General features: G+C 38.9%; 1 protein-coding gene across 2 annotated transcripts in view; it reads left to right on the plus strand.

Annotated features, from left to right (window-relative positions):
* TAOK1 (TAO kinase 1) overlaps window positions 1-18,987 on the plus strand; it is a 169,684-nt gene that overhangs the window by 81,720 nt on the left and 68,977 nt on the right. The window contains exons 4-7 of one of the 2 annotated variants that reach the window (XM_073004795.1): window positions 6,378-6,449; window positions 15,310-15,411; window positions 17,280-17,325; window positions 17,874-17,970. In XM_073004795.1, the coding sequence (XP_072860896.1) occupies window positions 6,378-6,449; window positions 15,310-15,411; window positions 17,280-17,325; window positions 17,874-17,970 (317 nt within the window). Of the gene's footprint in view, window positions 1-6,377; window positions 6,450-15,309; window positions 15,412-17,279; window positions 17,326-17,873; window positions 17,971-18,987 lie in introns of those variants that run through there. The other variant, XM_073004796.1, reaches the window with a different exon arrangement.

Genomic DNA, 18,987 nt, shown 5'->3' on the forward strand with positions numbered 1-18,987 from the left:
ATGTGGCCCACAAAGCCTGAGATTTCTACTACTTGCCCTTTGGAGAAAAACTTTGCTCACTTCTGATCTAGAAGAAGGCATAACAAGGGTTTACTGTGCTGTGCCAACTTTGTCGTATGTTTGACAGATTTGTGTAATGAAATGTAGAGAGGGATTTTTTTTTTTTTTTTTTTTAAATGCTGATTTAGGAGGCCAGAAAACTCTCCAGTTCAGGTTAGAACCATCCCAGAAACAACTGAATGAAAGCACAGAGGAGTCAAGGGTAATGAACTCAAAGCAGGTATTTTCTGTTATGCTTCTTGATGTGTGGGAAACATGAGCATGTAGATGAGGAACGTTTGAATGTAGTCCAGAATTGAATGTTTTTGCTATAATTCTATTTCTGGGTCACGAATCTTCATATTTTGTGGTATCAGAGAAACCCATGCACACACTTTTCTGTTGTTACATTTCCTCTCATCCGCACTCCATGACAGGATGAAATGTGCAGTGTTTGTTTATAGACTATCTAAAGGAAGGACCCTGTGGTCAAATTTTTTTAGGTGGCTGAAAATAGCTCTTTAACACTCTTTTAAATTTTAATTAATTGGCAGTTAGGGATCACCTCAAATTAAAAAATACTCAAGTTGAGTCAGCCAGCATGGCTGTTTCATCAGGCAAGCTAATTAAGGGCTGGTATCATAGTGAGTATTTGAAACTAAACCAGAGAGTCAGATGTCCGAAAGGATCACTGTCTCTAGATTACCAGGAAGATAAACATAATCTTTTAGTTTCCAATACCTTAAATAGAACCAATGTGATGTCAGTAGATGGGTCACACAATAAGAAATATAAAAGCCAAAGAGAACACTGACTTGGGAACCAGGTAGCTTGCTAACAAATATGGTAGACAATGTATGGTCCCAGCAAAATCATTTATTTACTTTCTAACAAAGTAGGTTTTTGTTCCTTTATTGAAATGGGATGTAATATTTACCTGTTGTTTCCTAGTGTAAGATTTTACTAATCTGTTTTCTCTTAGCAGGTTTGCAAATTTTATATTTTCAGTGATTACAGTAAATTGTTTGGTGTTGTTCACATTAGTCTCATAAGACCATTTATATATAATTAATTGATATAGTGATTTCAGATCATTCTTATGAATTTATTAAAATAGATCCTAAATGAATCTTCACAGACAATTTCCTAGTTTGAAACAAAATTATTTATTGTATGTATTTTCTTTTTCCCACTCTCTCTGACTATTTCTGTTCCCGGTTTTTTCTCAACAGTATCTAATTTGTCTTTAGGACTACAACTTATTTTGTTTTTGCTCTTTTTCTCTGTGGAGATGAGAAGAGATGATGTGTAGTATTGTGTTCTTCTTTAGTTACTTACAGTTCATTTGGTTCTGTTCTACACAGTGTTTTATTATGTAAATAAACACTTTTGCAAGCTTTCCTACTGTTACCTTACTTTCTACTAGAAGAACATCCCATCTTTTTTACAAGTTCATTTGTTAATATTCTATCATGTCAAGTAAAATGTAGAAAGTATTTACCCCTTTCCATATTCTTTATGCTATTCTTGTCATATGTATTGTATCTGCATATATTACAAACATATAATACAATGCCATAATTTTTGTTTTAGATAATTTTTTGCTTTCTAAATGCGAAAGAATGAAATTGGATTGCTACCTCATACTATATATAAAAATTAACCCAGGCCAAGCATGATGGCTCATGCCTGTAATCCCAGCACTTTGGGAGGCCAAGGCGGGCAGATCACCCAAGATTAGGAGTTCGAGACCAGTCTGGCCAACATGGGCAAACCCTGTCTTTACTAAAAATAAAAAAAATTAGCCGGGCATGGAGGCATGTACTTGTAATCCCAGCTACTTGGGGGGCTGAGGCAAGAGAATCACTTGAACCTGGGAGGCAGAGGTTGCAGTGAGCCGAGATCATGCCACTGCACTCCAGCCTGGGTATCAGAGCAAGCCTCCATCTAAAAAAAAAAAAAAAAAAAAATTAAAATAGATGAGAGACATAAATTTAACAGTTAAAACTATAATACTCTTAGAAGAAAATGTAGGGATAAATCTGCATAACATTTGCTTTGGCAAAGCCTTCTTAGATGGGACACTAAAAGTATGGACAACAGGATAAATTGGACTTCATCAAGATTAAAAACTTTCCTGCTTCAAAACAGTGAAACGATAACAGGAGAAAATATTTGCAAATGATATATCTGACAAAGGACTTGGGTCTTGAATATATGAAGAACTCTTACAAGTCAATAATAAAAAGACACTCAATTTTAAAAATAGGCAAAGGATCTTGAGTCAAGATTTCTCCAAAGAAAATATACAGATGGCCAAGAAGCACATGAAAAGATCCTCAACCTCATTAGTCATGAATTTTGACATCATGCTAAATGAAAGAAGTCAATTACAAAAGACCACATATATGATTACATTTATATGAAATGTCTAGAATGGCCAAATCTCTAGGGACAGAAAGTAAATTATTGCCTAGATCTGGGAGGTAGGTAAGGAGACAGGAGACTGATAGCTAAAGAATTTATGGGCCGGATGCGGTGGCTCATGCCTGTAATCCCAGCACTTTGGGAGGCCGAGGCTGGCAGATCACACGGTCAGGAGATCGAGACCATCCTGGCTAACACAGTGAAACCCTGTCTCTACTTAAAAAAAAAAAAAATTAGCTGGGCATGGTGGCATGCACTTGTAGTCCCAGCTCATCAGGAGGCTGAGACAGGAGAATTGCTTGTACCCGAGATGGGGAGGTTGCAGTGACCTGAGATAGTGCTACTGCACTCCAGCCTGGGTGACAGAGCAAGACTGTCTCAAAAAAAAAAAAAAAAAAAAAAAAAAAAAAAAAAAAAAAAAAAAAAAAGAGTTTATGGAGGCTGGGCATGGTTGTTCACACCTGTGATCCTAGCACTTTGGGAGGCCAAGGCGGGAGGATCACTTGAGCCCAGGAGTTCAAGACCAGTCTGGGCAACATGGCAAAACCTTGTCTCTACCAAAAACTATCAAAATTAGCCAGGTGCAGTGGCACATACCTGTAGTTCCAGCTACTCAGGAGGCTGAGGTAAGAGGATCGCTTGAACCCACAAGGTTGAGGTTGTAGTGAGCTATGATTGCACCACTGCACTCCAGCCTGGGTGACAGAGCAGGACCTCATCCCAAAATTAATAATAATAATAATAATAATAATAATAATAATAATAAAGAGTTTATGGGTTTTTCTTTTTTTTCTTCTTTTAAATGGAGAAAAAGATTTTTGTTGTAAAATATATATAAAATGTAAAATTTGTCTTTAACTGTTTTAGGATTTCTTTATGAGGAGATAAAAAAATGTTCTGCAGGCCAGGCGCAGTGGCTGACGCCTGTAATCCCAGCACTTTGGGAGGCCAAAATGGGCGGATCACAAGATCAGGAGATCGAGACCATCTTGGCTAACACGGTGAAACCCCGTCTCTACTAAAAAAAACACAAAAAATTAGCCAGGCATGGTGGCAGGCGCCTGTAGTCCCAGCTGCTTGAGGGGCTGAGACAGGAGAATGGTGTGAACCCAGGAGGCGGAGCTTGCAGTAAGCTGAGATCACGCCTCTACACTCCAGCCTGGGCGACTGAGCGAGACTCCATCTCTAAAAAAAAAAAAAAGTTCTGCAATTGACCGTTCTAATGGTTGCACGTATCTGTGAATGTACTAAAGACCATTGAATCGTGTACATTAAAATGGGTAAATTGTATGGTATATGAATTATTTCTCAATAAAGCTATTATATGACCTTTTAATCCTATTAATCACAGTCAGGGGGCTCACAGATAGGTGAGTAGAGAACATTTTGGAAAAAGAAATTTATACCTGACGAGACTTATGTGGATAGATCTACTTCATTCTTTACAGTGAGTGGTACAGGTTTCCATTAACCAATCCACCAGCAGTTGAAATTAAAAAGTCCTTAGTTCTTCACTCTACTCACGTAGCAGAATACAGATAATAAGTTCTGTCTTTTTTTTTTTTTTTTTTTTTTTTTTGAGACGGAGTCTCCCTCTGTTGCTCAGGCTGTAGTGCAGTAGCGCAGTCTCAGCTCACTGCAACCTCCGCCTTCTGGGTTCAAGCGATTCTTGTGCCTCAACCTCCCGAGTAGCTGAGACGACAGACATGTGCCACCATGCCCAGCTAATTTTTGTGTTTTTAATAGAGACGGGGTTTCACCAAGTTGGCCAGGCTGGTCTCAAACTCCTGACCTCAAGTGATCCGCCCACCTCGGCCTCCCATACATAGTGCTGGGATTATAGGCTTGAGTCACCACGCCTGGTCTTACTTAAAAAAAAAATTTTTTTTTTTTGAGATGGACTTTCGCTCTGTTGCCAGGCTGGATTGCAGTGACTGGAGTGCAATGGCATGATCTCGGCTCACTGCAACTTCTGCCTTCTGTGTTCAAGCGATTCTCCTGCCTCAGCCTCCTGAGTGGGATTACAGATGCACGCCACCACACCCGGCTAAGTTTTGTATTTTTAGTAGAGATGGGGTTTCGCCATGTTGGTCAGTCTGGTCTCAACTCCTGACCTCGTGATCCGCGCGTCTGGGCCTCCCAGAGTGTTGGGATTACAGGCGTAAGTCACTGCGCCTGGCCCTTATTTAATTTTTTTAAAGCAACCTTTATTGAGGTATAATTTTACAGGTGCTATCCTTTTTTAAAAAAATTTTTTTTGAAGTATAATTTACATACCATAAGTCTACCAGTTTTAAGTGTACATTTCAATTATTTTTGGTAGATACAAGTTTTGTAGCCATCACTACATTCTACTTTTAGAACATTTTGTCTTTGGGAATTCATTAGAGCCTGAATTGAAAACGAGTTCTTGCACAGATGGTTTGAGATGGTTTCTAACCCTTTTACTAAACTCATTTTAAATATTTCACAGCTATTGCCTTGTACCTTCTTAATATTTATTACAATTTTTTTGCATATAGTGAGAGTTTGGCTCTTTTTTAAGAGTTAACTGTCATGTTTCTGTGCCTTTTTTTTTTTTCCTTCAGAATTTCCACAACAGTATTAAATAATCATCATGGCAGCACTTTAAGGAGTCTGGTCTTGATCCTGATTAGCAGTTGTTTTCAATAGACATGATATGTTGAAAAATTACCTTGCTAGTTTTGTTTTTCTAAGAGTTTGGCCTTCTCTACAATTGAATACATTTAGCATTAGGCCTATCTCACATTTTCAGCTTTTATTGAGAGTTTATATATATTTTTCCCCTTGACTTTTAAAAGATGTGGTGAATTATGAAATGTTTTTCTAGTTTCAAAATCTTCTGCATTCCTGTGATAGTAATTTGTTTTGTTTTGTTTTTTTTTGAGACAGAGTTGCTGTCTAGGCTGGAGTGCAGTGGCACAATCACGGCTCACTGCAGTCTCCGCCTGCCAGTTTCAAGTGATTCTCTTGTCTCAGCTTCCCGAGTAGCTGGGATTACAGGTGTGCACCACCACACCTGGCTGATTTTTATATTTTTAGTAGAGATGGGTTTCCACCATGGGTTTTTACCAGGCTGATCTCAAACTCCTGACCTGAGGTGATCCATCCACTTCACCCTCCTAAAGTGCTGGGATTACAGGTGTGAGCCACCACGCCCAGCCTGTAATAGTATATTTTATCCAAAGGAAAAATCTTTTAATGCCCTGTAAAATTTGGTTTGCTAATTTTAGAGTTTTCCCATCTATATTTACAAATGAAATTGTTGGTACCTAACTTTCAATTTTGTACTCTTTGTGAGGTTTTAGTTATAGGGTTAAACTGCCTTTGTAAAATTAATGGGATGCCTTTGTAAAATTAATGGGATACCTTTTGTATTTTTCTCTTATATATTCTGGAAAGTTCCTTTGGTAGAACTGTTTTTCACTGAAGACTATGTTAAAGGTCATTCATTGGTGTTCTTTCCAATCTGCCATCATTGTTTTACTCATGTTATTGTCATTAGGTCTGTTTTAGTAATTTGTTCTTTCCTAAAAAGTTGTCTTGTTTCATTGAGATTTCAAACTTTATTAGCATAGACTTTTATACACTTGCATTGTATTGTCTGTTTATAGTACTACTCAAATTTCTGTATTTTTCTTCTCAATTAGATTACTCAAAGGCTTATTTTCTTATTTTTTTACTTTGCTTTATTTTCTTTCTAAAGTACTAGCTCTAGGGTAATTTTGTAAGTATTGCAGTGCAGTGTTATTTTAAAAATTTTCTTTAAAAGCGGTTTTGATGTCCTTTTTGACATGGTAGTTTACAAATGCTTTTATATTCACAAAGAAATAGTTGCCTAGATTTCACCTGTTAATTTTTACAATGTTTCTTTCTTTGTTCTTCTTTAGGCACGAGATGTGCGTACCAATGAAGTGGTGGCCATCAAGAAAATGTCTTATAGTGGAAAGCAGTCTACTGAGGTAGGTTAAATGTGTACATTCTTGTTTTTTCTTATATTTATCTCAGAATAAATACATACATTCTTTTTTTAAATTTCTTTTTGAGATGGAGTCTCGCTCTGTAGCCCAGGCTGGAGTGCAGTGGTGCAATCTTGGCTCACTGCAAGCTCCACCTTACGGGTTCACGCCATTCTCCTGCCTCAGCCTCCCGAGTAGCTGGGACTACAGGCGCCCGCCACCACGCCTGGCTAATTTTTTGTATTTTTAGTGTAGTCAGGGTTTCACCGAGTTAGCCAGGATGGTCTTGATCTCCTGACCTCATGATCCACCCGCCTCCGCCTCCCAAAGTGTTGGGATTATAGGCGTGAGCCACCGCGCCCGGCCAATATATACATTCTTATTGATATGTTAGAGGAAGACATAATTTTTAATTGGGAAGGAAGGGTGGGAATTTTTTAAGTGTTAATAGGTGAAGTATGCAAATCTTAAGTGTATATCTCAATGAATTTTTTTTCCCCAAACTGATGTACCCATTTAACCCTAATAGTGCTGAGAGCCATAAACAGAGGATTATTGGTATCTCCAAAGTCCCCCTACTTGTGCCTTCTGCTTTTAATTTTTTTTTTTTTTTTTTTTTGAGATAGAGTTTCGCTCTGTCACCTAAGCTGGAATGCAGTGGCATACTCTTGGCTCACTGTAACCTTCGCCGCCTCTCAGGTTCAATCAATTCCCTGGGATTACAGGTGTGTGCCACCACACCTGGCTAATTTTTGTATTTTTAGTAGACACAGTGTATCTCCATGTTGGCCAGGCTGGTCTCAAACTCCTGACTTCAGGTGATCCGCCTGCCTTGGCCTCAAAAAATGCTGGGATTACAGGTGTGAACCACTGTGCTCAGCCTGCTTTCAGTTTTTTTTGTTTTTTTTTTAAAGAGATGGAGTCTCGCTGCGTTGCCCAGGCTGGAGTGCAGTGGTGCCATCTCAGCTCACTGCACCCTCTGCCACCCGGGTTCTAGCAATTCTGCCTCAGCCTCCCGAGTAGCTGGGACTACAGGCACATACTGCCACGCCTGGCTAATTTTTTGTATTTTAGTAGAGACAGGGTTTCACCATGTTGGCCAGACTGGTCTCAAACTCCTGACCTCAGGCAATCTGCCTGCTCCCAGCCTTAATTTTTTAAACTGTTGTTTTAAATATTATTCTCTGTTTATCTTGGAAGGATTATCAGTTTCTAAAAATTAAAGTAGAATAAGATGTACTTGACAATAAATTATATTGGATATGACCTTTTTTTTTAAATATATTTTTTGAGACGTAGCATCTCTGTGTCCCCCAGGCTGGAGTGCAGTGGTGCCTTCTTGGCTCACTGTAACCTCCACCTCCCAGGTTCAAGTAATTCTCCTGCCTCAGCCTGGATTACAGGAACCTGCCACCATGCCTGGCAAATTTTTTGTATCTTTAGTAGAAGTAGGGTTTCATCACTTTGGCCAGGCTGGTCTTGAACTTCTGACCTCAAGCGATCCACCTGCCTTGGCCTCCCAAAATGTTGGGAGCCACCACACCTGGCCTATGATCTTTAAAATTGTTTAAACGTTGTTTAATGCCTGTTTTAAACAAACTTTAATCAACATGAATCTATATCTAGTCTGAGAAACAAGCAATGTATAACAATTTGAAAAATTCAAAAATGAAACAATGCTACATTGAATGTACTTTAGTTCACTAATACTCTAATTAGTTCTCTTCAGATTATATTCTACCTAATTTCATAAATTTATGAAATGTAGTTTGCTTTTAAAAATCTACAATTTTGCCTGGCGCTGTGGCTCACACCTGTAATCCCAGCACTTTGGGAGGCCGAGGTGTGTGGATCATTTTGAGCCCAGGATTTGAGACCACCCTGGGGAACAGTGAGACCCCCCATCTCAATCAAAAAATGAAATATTTATAAATGAAAAAAGAAAAACTCTAGAATTCTCTTTAATCTTAAAAATTTTTAAAAATTATTTTTAATTGTGGTAAAATACACAACATAAAATTTACCATTTTAACTATTTTCTTTTTTTTTTTTTTTTTTTTGAGACGGAGTCTTGCTCTGTCGCCCAGGCTGGAGTGCAGTGGCTGGATCTCAGCTCACTGCAAGCTCCGCCTCCCGGGTTTACGCCATTCTCCTGCCTCAGCCTCCCGAGTAGCTGGGACTACAGGCACCCGCCACCTCGCCTGGCTAATTTTTTGTATTTTTTAGTAGAGACGGGGTTTCACCGAGTTAGCCAGGATGGTCTCGATCTCCTGACCTCGTGATCCGCCCATTTCGGCCTCCCAAAGTGCTGGGATTACAGGCTTGAGCCACCGCGCCCGGCCCATTTTAACTATTTTCAATTCCACATTTCAGTGGAATTAAGTACATTCACATTGTTGTGCAACCAACCATTATCGCCATGCATCTCTAGAATTCTTTTTATCTTGCAGCATTAAAACTCTGTAGTCATTAAACGGTAATTCCCCAGCCTCTTGCAACCACCAGTCTACTTTCTGTCTCCATAAATTTGACTAGGTACTTAATGTAAGTGGAATCATTTGGGATTTGTCTGTTTGTGACTAGCTTGTATCACGTAACCTAATATCCCAAAAGTTCATCCGTGTTGTAGTGTATGTCAGAATTTCCTTCCTTTGTAAGTCTGAAAAATATTCCATTGTGTGTATGTATGTATATATGTGTGTGTGTGTGTGTGTGTATATATACACATGTATCTGTATCTGTCTGTTTCAGAGTCTGATTAGTCATACCTAGAACAAAAATTTTCATTTACCACATCATCTTTTAATATCTAATGTTGGCATCCTTCATAAAAATTTTTTTATGTTGAGGAATACATTTTTTTGAGTTTGCCTTCCAGAGTATTCAAATTTGAAACTTAAAGACCATGGAACAGATTTTCTGGATTTAGCATTTTATAATGTATCTTACACATTTTACACAAAACACTGTGAACCTATTTTTTTTTTTTTTTTTGAGATGGAGTCTTGCTCTGTCGCCCAGGCTGGAGTGCAGTGGCGTAATCTTGGCTCACTGCAAGCTCCGCCTCCCGGGTTCATGCCATTCTCCTGCCTCAGCATCCCGAGTAGCTGGGACTACAGGCACCCGCCACCATGCCCGGCTAATTTTTTGTATTTTTAGTAGAGACGGGGTTTCACTGTGTTAGCCAGGATGGTCTTGATCTCCTGACCTCGTGATCCACCCGCCTCGGCCTCTCAAAGTGCTGGGATTACAGGCGTGAGCCACCGCACCTGGCCCACTGTGAACATATTTTGCTGTGTTCTGTTAAGGCCTTGTGAAATAACATACGAAGTACATGATCTTAAATCTAGTATACAACATCTCTTAAAGTATTCTATTTATACTGCTTTCCTTGCCGTTAAGAATATAGCCCAAATCAATGATAAAACTTAAAAAAATTAAAAAGAGCAAAAACAGATTTCTAGTCCTCCTCTCACACCTACTAAATCTGTAGAATTTCTGGGTATGGACCAAAGGATCTGTATTTTTAGAGTTCTCGGGTTGCTTCTTAAGAGTAACTGTGTTTAGGATATGGCCTGAGTATTTAAGGTTGTCATGAAGTAACTTAAGACCGAAGGTTTATCTGTATTTCCTGATAGGTATTAGTAAACTATGTAGGAAAAGATTTTTGTACTGCTTGGTTTTTTTCTGTGAACTTTTCTATATAATAGCTAATTATTCACTAGCATTTTAGAGTCTGCATTTAGGAACTTGAATCTCAGAGGAATTAGTTCATTTGAGTTAAAAACAAAAACAAACCCTAACGTTTGGTAATAAAAATAAGCCAAAAACACAGCAGGTGAACTTCATGGTATATAAATTATGTATCAATAAAACTGTATGGAAAAAAGAAAGGTTGAACTTTTGAAGAAAAATCACTGAATATGGTATATAGTTATCAACATGATTGGTGTATGGTTGTAAAATTTTAATAAGAGTCATTAATGATAAATTTTATCAAACTCAAATTTGTCTTACCTACCTTTAGTGAAATAATTTTGTAAATTATGTAATTGAGTTGTAAACTCTAAGCATGCCTTGGAGATATTGTGGGTTTTGTTCTCAACCACTACGATAAAGCAAATATCATAAAGCAAGTCACATGAACTTTTTGGTGCCTAGTGCATATGAAAATTGTGTCTAGGCCTGGTGCAGTAGCTCATGCCTGTAATCCCAGCACTTTGGAAGGCCAAGGCAGGCGGATCACTTGAGGTCAGGAGTTTAAGACCAGCCTGACCAACATGGTGGAAAATCCTGTCAGGTGTGGTTGCATGTACCTGTAATTCCAAGGTACTTGGGAGGCTGAGGCAGGAGAATCACTTGAACCCAGGAGGCAGAGGCACGAGAATCACTTGAAGCCGGGAGGCGAAGGCTGTAGTCAGTCAAGATTGTGCCACTGCACTCCAGTCTGGACAGCAACATGAGACTCCATCTAAATATATATATATATATATATCTCTCTCCATGCTATACTGTAGTCCATTAAGTGTGCAGTAACATTTTGTCTAAAAAAGACAATGTACATACCTTAATTTTAAAATATTTTCTTTCTTTTTTTTTGAGATGGAGTCTCACTCTGTCACCAGGCTGGAGTGCAGTGGTGCAGTCTCAGCTCACTGCAACCTCCGCCTCCCGGGTTCAAGTGATTCTCCTGCCTCAGCTTCCTGAGTAGCTGGGACTACAGGTGCCTGCCACCACACCCGGCCTAAAATATTTTATTTCTAAAAAGATGCTAATGATCATTTGAGCCTTCAGCATGTCATAGTATTTTTGCTGCTCGAGGATCTTCTATGTTGATGGCTTCTGACTGATCAGGGTAGTGGTTGCTGAAGGTTAAGGTGGTTGTGGCAATTTCTTAAAATCTGATAACAGTGAAGTTTGCCCCATCAGTTTTCTCTTTCACAAAAGATTTCTCTGTAGAATGCAGTGATGTTTGACAGCATTTTACCACAATAAAACTTTCAAAATTGGAGTCAATCCTCCGTAACTCTATTACTGCTTTATCAACTAAGTTTATGTAATATTCAGAAATTACTTTCTTTGCCCATCTATTACAAGCAGTTTCTCATCCACTCAAGTTTTATCATGAAATTGCAGGAGTTTAGTCACATCTTCAGGCTGCATGTGCAATTCCAGTTTTCCTGCTGTTTCCACCACATCTGCAATTACTTCCTCCACTGAAATCTTGAACCCCTCAAAGTCATTCATGAGGGTTGGAATGCACTTATTCCAGACTCCTGATAATGTTGCTAATTTGCACTCCCATCAGTCGGAAATGTTCTTAATGGCATCTATAATGAATTATTTCCAGAAGGTACTCGGTTTACTTTGCCACTGTCCATCAGACAAATTGCTGTCTACGGCAGCTATAGCCTTTTTGTTTGTTTGTTTGTTTTTTTGTTTTGAAATGGAGTTCACTCTTGTCGCCCAGGATGGAGTGCAATGGCATGATCTCAGCTCACTGCAATCTCCGCCTCCGGGTTCAAGCGATTTTCCTGCCTCAGCCTCTCAAGTAACTGAGATTATAGGCCTGCGTCCCCATGCCTGACTGATTTTTGTATTATTAGTAGAGAGGGTTTTGCTGTGTTGGCTAGGCTGGTCTCGAACTCCTGACCTCAGGTGATCCACTTCCCTTGGCCTCCCAAAGTGTTGGGATTACAGGTGTGAACCACCATGCCCGGCTGCTACAGCCTTTCTTTTCTTTTCTGTTTTTTTTTTTTTTTTTTTTTTTTTGAGATGGAGTTTCGCTCTCGTTGCCCAATGGCATGGTCTCGGCTCACCACAACCTCCGCCCCCTGGATTCAAGCGATTCTCCTGCCTCAGCCTCCCAAGTAGCTGGGATTACAGTCATGTACCACCGCGCCCGGCTCATTTTGTATTTTTTTAGTAGAGACTGGGTTTCTCCATGTCGGTCAGGCTTGTCCTGAACTCCTGACCTCAGGTGATCTGCCTGCCTCGGCCTCCCAAAGTGCTGGGATTACAGGAGTGAGCCACCGTGCCCAGCCAGCCTTTCTTAAATAATAAGGCTTGGAACTCGAAATTATTCCTTGATCCGTGGGCTACAGAATGGGTGGTGTATTCACGGGAATGAAAACAACATAAATCTTCTTTTATGTCTCTATCAGAGTTATTGGGTAGCTAGGTGCACTGGCAAAGACCAGTAATATTTTGAAAGGAATCTTTCTGAGCAGTAAATCTCAACAGTGGCCTTAAAATATTCACTAAACCATGCTTAAACAAAAGTACTGTCATCTAAAGGCTTTGTTGTTTCATTGAACAAGCACAAGCAGAGTAGAATTTTTGGAATAGTAATAATGTGCATTGACTTCAGCTTAAAATCACAAGCTGCGTTAGCCCCTAACAAGAGAGTCAGCCTGTCCTTTGAAATTTTGAAACCAGGCATTTCATAGTTGCTCTGTAGCCATGAAAGCCCTAGATAGTATCTTCTTCCAATATAAGGCTATTTTGTCTACACTGAAGATCTCTTGCCCGGGCTTGGTGGCTCACACCTGTAATCCCAGCACTTTGGGAGGCCGAAGTAGGTGGATCACTTGAGGCCAGGAGTTCGAGACCAGCTTGGCCAACATGGTGAAACCCCGTTTCTACTGAAAATAGAAAAATTAGCCAGGTATGGTAGTCCACATGCCTGTAGTCCCAGCTACTAGGGAGGCTGAGGCAGAAGGAATGCTTGAACCCAGGAGGCACAAGTTGCAGTGAGCCAAGATCATGCCACTGCACTCCAGTGTGGGTGACAGTAAGACTCTCAAAAAAAAAGAAAGAAAATCTGTTGTGTAATGTAGCTACCTTCCTCAATGACACATTGGCTAGATCTTCTGGATAACTTGCATGTAGCTTCTACATCAGTACTTACTGCTTCACCTTGCACTTTTCTTTTCTTTTTTTTTTTTTTTTTTTTTGAGACAGTCTCTCTCTGTCACCCACGCTAGAGTGCGGTGGCACTATCTTGGCTTACTGCAGCCTCCACCTTCTGGGTTCAAACAATTCTGCTTCCTTTGCCTTTCCTCCCTAGTAACTAGGACTACAGGCACGCACCAACACACTCAGCTAATTTTTGTATGTTTAGTGGAGATGGAGTTTCACCATGTTGGCCAGGCTGGTCTTGAACTCCTGACCTCAAGTGATCTGTCCGCCTTGGCCTCCCAAAGTGCTGAGATTGATTATAGGAGTGAGCCACCATGCCAGCCTACCTTGCACTTTTATTTTACGGAGTTGATTTCTTTCCTTACACCTGATGAAGCAACCTCTGTTAGTTTCCAACTTTTCTTCTTCAGCTTCCTCACCTCTCTCAGCCTTTGTAGAGTTAAAGAGAGTTAGGGCCATCCTCTAGATTAGACTTTGTTTTACAGGAATGTTGTGGCTGATTTGATTTTCTATCCGGGCCATTGAAGCTTTCTTCATATCAACAATAAATTTGTTTTGCCTTCTTATCATTCATATATTTACTGGAGTAGCACTTTAAATTGTCTTCGATAACTTTTTCTTTGCATTTACAACTTGGCTAACTATTTGGCGCAAAAGGCCTAGCTTCAAAGGCTGTCTCAGCTTTTGACATGCTTTTCTCACTAAGCTTAATCACTTGTAACTTTTGAATTAAAGTGACAGATGTGTGAGTATTCCGTTCACTTGAACACTTAGGGGTCACTGTGGGGTTATTAATGGCCTAATTTCAACTTTATTGTGTCTCAGAGAATAAGGAGGCCCAAGGAAAGGGAGACAGACAGGGTAAAGACTGGCTGGTGGAGCTGTCAGAATACATTTATTGATTAAATTCACCATCTTATATGGGCACAGTTCATGGCTCCCCAAAATGATTACAATAGTAACATCAACAATTACTGATCACAGATCACCATAACAGATATAATAATAATGATGAAAAAGTTTGAAATATTGTGAGTTACCAAAAGGTGACATAAAGGCATCAAGTGAGCACATGCTATTGGAAAAATGGTGCTGGTGGACTTGCTTTGACACAGGATTGCTACAACCCTTCAATTTGTTTAAAAAAAAAAGTAATATCTGTGAAGTATAATAAAGCGAAGCGCCGTAAATTGAGATAGGCCTGTATATGAATATTATTTATATTTTATTTTTGAGGTGGAGTCTCGCTCTGTCACCAGACTGGAGTGCAGTGGCTCGATCTCAGCTCAGTGCAGCCGCCACCTCCTGGGTTCAAGCAATTCTCCTGCCCAGCCTGCCGAGTAGCTGGGACTATAGGCGCGTGCCACCATGCCCAGCTAATTTTTGTACTTTTAGTAGAGACAGGGTTTCACCATATTGGCCAGGATAGTCTCGATCTCCTGACCTCGTGATCCGCCAGCCTCAGCCTCCCAAGGTGCTGCGATTACAGGTGTGAGCCAGCGTGCCTGGCTGAATATAATTTATTTAAACTTTTTAATTTTGACATTTTATCTAAAAATTATCACATTTTGAGAGGCCAAGACAAGTGAATCACTTGAGGTCAGGAGTTTGAGACCAGTCTGAGCAATATAGTGAAACCCCATCTCTACAAAAAATAGAAAAATTAGATGAGCATGGTGGTGTGTGCCTGTAGACCCAAATACTTGGGATGTTGAGGGGGGAGGATCATTTGAGCCCATGAGATGGAGGTTGCAGTGAGCTGAGATCGTGCCACTGCACTCCAGCCTGGGTGAAAGAGCGAGACCCTCCCAGTAAGTAAGTAAAACCAAGCAAACTTGCATGTTCTTGTTAACCCTTCTCAATTTAGTAATTACTTTTATTCTCATACAACTTTCTGAGGAAAAGCCCTGTTCATAATTCTTTACCTTTTTTCTCCCCACAGAAATGGCAGGATATTATTAAGGAAGTCAAGTTTCTACAAAGAATAAAACATCCCAACAGTATAGAATACAAAGGCTGTTATCTACGTGAACACACAGCATGGGTTGGTATTTGCTTTCCCCTTGTTGCAATTTTAGCTGATTTTGGTTTATAATGAATTAATTCAGAATGTCTCATATGGGTTGTGTAAACACATGCAAAATCACCTGAAATGTTAGTTCATACTGAAAGAAAACAAACAATATTTCCTAGAACTTGTAGGCAATAAGAGATGATAGAATTTTTGCAAGTCTTGCTGCAGAGATTTTTCAGAATTCTGTTGACCTTTTTGTGTATAATAAAATGTCCTCTGACAGTTTTAGTAGTACCATTCAAACATTGTGAAAACAATCATGTTACTTGAGATTGAAAGTTAGCATATATTTTCTTGACATAAATATACTTTAATGCATTTAACCAGAAAGATCTTGGTGAAATTTGGGTGAATCCTGGTGAAGTTAGAACTGATCATGACTCCTTGGCCGAATAATATAATACTAAAGATAGAGAATTGTTGCCCTTTATTATAAGAAGTAGAAATTAATTTTGTCCTTTTGTTACCAGGAATGGCCCCTTATTTTGAATAATTAGTAAGCCACAGCTAAGTATCATTTTAGTATACTTACTGTAGATTTAGATTTGTAGTGTTTGGTGCATTTTTATCCAGTTTGTTTTGGTGGTAGTAGTGATGACTTGTAAAATTGAGGCTATGATTAAAGAAAAAGCAGTAATATTAGACGGTTAACCTCTCTGCCTCTCAGGGTTCTCCATCCATAAAATAAGGATACTAATAGGACCTACCTCATAAGGTCATTCTGAGGATTAAATTGGTTACTATATAAAAAATACCTGGCACATAGGAAGTGCTCTGTGTTTGCTTTCAAAGAAACAGCTGTGACCTAAGCTTTGTATATAGTTTTTCCTCAGTATCTGTGGGGAATTTGGTTCCAGGACACCCACCCCCAGGATACCAAATCCCTTCTGTAAAATGGAGTATCTGCACATAACCTGTGCACATCCACCTATTAATTTTTTCAATCATCTGTAGATTAGTTATAATACCACAATGTGAATGCCATGTAAATAGTTGTTATGTTGTATTGGCTTTTTGTTTTATTTTTGTTGTTATATTGTAATTTTTTTAAATTTTATTTATTTATTTTTGAGACAGAGTCTCTGTGTCGCCCAGGCTGAAGTGCAGTGGTGCAGTCTCGGCTCACTGCAAGCTCCGCCTCCCAGGCTCACGCCACTCTCCTGCCTCAGCCTCCTGAGTAGCTGGGACTGCAGGCACCCGCCACCATGCCCAACTAATTTTTTATATTTTTAGTAGAAACGGGGTTTCACCATGTGAGCCAAGGTGGTCTTGATCTCCTGACCTGGTGATCCGCCCACCTCGGCCTCCCAAAGTGCTGGGATTATAGGCGTGAGCCACCACACTTGGCCAATTTTTTTATTTTTTCAATTATTTTTGATACATAGTTGGTTGAATCTACAAATCTAGAACCCACAGATGTGAAGGGCTGACTATACGTATAATTCTAGAGAACACAGTTTTCTGTCTTCTAACAATGATCAGTATTGTTACTATAGATTTGTAGTAATGGAATATGTGTATTTCTTCATAATTTTAATTAGTAATTATATATGAAATGCACAGCTTATAGAAGTTATTATATGTTGGCATTATTAAAAGATTAATGTATCATTGGCTTGACTGCATTTAACAAATCACTGAATACGTGAGTATTTTTTATTAAAAAATTTTAAAAATATATTTTTCTGAGAAATATCTATATAACTATTTTTTTAAGGTAAATGATGACTAGAATTTTACTTCAAACTATCTTCTTGATCTACTGGGTGAACTTATTTTATCTTAAATAGAATCTTTATAATAATATATTTTAATGGTTTTATAATTTTTCCATGTAGCTTGTAATGGAATATTGTTTAGGATCTGCTTCAGATTTACTAGAAGGTAAGTTTCCTTTGATTATTTTTTAAAAAGTATTCACAGAATAAAATGATAATTTAGTTAGCATTATTTAAATGATATTAATACCAAATAATGTAAAACTTTCCAGAAAGAGCAGAACTCTTAGTCTTCAAATTCTCAGCATGGTATATGCTGTCCTTATTAAATATTACATGTTATACAGTAGCTTAAAATAGTCATGTTTTCTCTCATTGTGACTTTACAAGTGTTTTTCTGAATTCTCTGTTATCCTGCTCCTCCTGTTCAAAATAAAGATAAGTGAGAATAAAGAGAGAGAACTCTGCTGCTATTGTTTTTACATCACCAAATAATTATTTAATATCATTAGCTAAGAGAAGAATTGGCTATGAACTGTGCTTTAACAACTGGCACAATTGCATACAAGTTACAAAGTTTAATAATCTTTATCATCTTGGAAAATAAATCTCTTCTTGCTAAGTATCAGTTTTTTAAAATTGCCCCATGTATTAGATATGTATTTTTTTAACAAAAATGTTCTCTGTATTAATTATTTTCAAATAAATTTTAAGTTCACAAAAAGCCATTACAAGAAGTGGAAATAGCAGCAATTACACATGGTGCTCTCCAGGGATTAGCCTACTTACATTCTCATACTATGATTCATAGGTAAGTGCTTTGGAAATTATCATATATTGATAAGTAAATGGCTTGTTGCATATTACCAACTTTAGAATTTATTAACCCTAAAGTTTTTATTGGTTAAAGCCAAATAAAATAATATAAACTCATATTTTTTTAGACTTTTCATATCCTAAAATGAACATAGTGGTATACTTGATCTCTCTAGGATTTTTTTTTTTTTTTTTTTTTTTTTTTTTTTTTTTTTGAGACGGAGTCTCGGTCTGTCGCCCAGTCTGGAGTGCAATGGCATGATCTCGGCTCACTGCAACCTCCGCCTCCCGGGTTCACACTATTCTCCTGCCTCAGCCTCCCCAGTAGCTGGGACTACAGGCTCCTGCCCCCACGCCTGGCTAACTTTTGTATTTTTAGTAGAAATGGGGTTTCACCGTGTTAGCCAGGATGGTCTCGATCTCCTGACCTCGTGATCCACCCGCCTTGGCCTCCCAAAGTGCTGGGATTACAGGCGAGAGCCACCGCGCCTGGCTCTCTAGGATAATTTTTATCTTTGCCTGTATGTGCTGTTTGACATTGTAAAAGTATGTATACTTTTTAGATTAGTGGTAGAAACTTAGATGTAGAATCATTTAATTTGCAACTGGATTGGGCATTAGAGAATCATAAAATTTTTCTCATTTTACAGGTAAAATCACTGATGTCTCAATTTGTGACTGTAATTTCCTAAGGGTTGCAAAGCTGAGTAGATTAGAGCTAGAACTAAATCTAGATCTTTTGTCTTCTTGGTAACTGATAATGACAGATTTATTCCATTGATTCCATGACATGGACGAATAAAAGTTGCTTAAGGCCAGGCAAGGTGGCTCACACCTGTAATCCCAGCACTTTGAGAGGCCTAGGCGGGTGGATCACTTGAGGTCAAGAGTTCCGAGACCAGCCTGGCCAATATGGTGAAACTTTGTCTCCACTGAAAATATGAAAATTAGCTGGGCTTTGTTGTGGGCATCTGTAATCCCAGCTACTTGTGAGGCTGAGGGAGGAGAATCG

This window comes from Chlorocebus sabaeus, chromosome 16 (genome assembly GCF_047675955.1).
Source record: "Chlorocebus sabaeus isolate Y175 chromosome 16, mChlSab1.0.hap1, whole genome shotgun sequence".
Classification (NCBI taxonomy): Eukaryota; Metazoa; Chordata; class Mammalia; order Primates; family Cercopithecidae; genus Chlorocebus; species Chlorocebus sabaeus.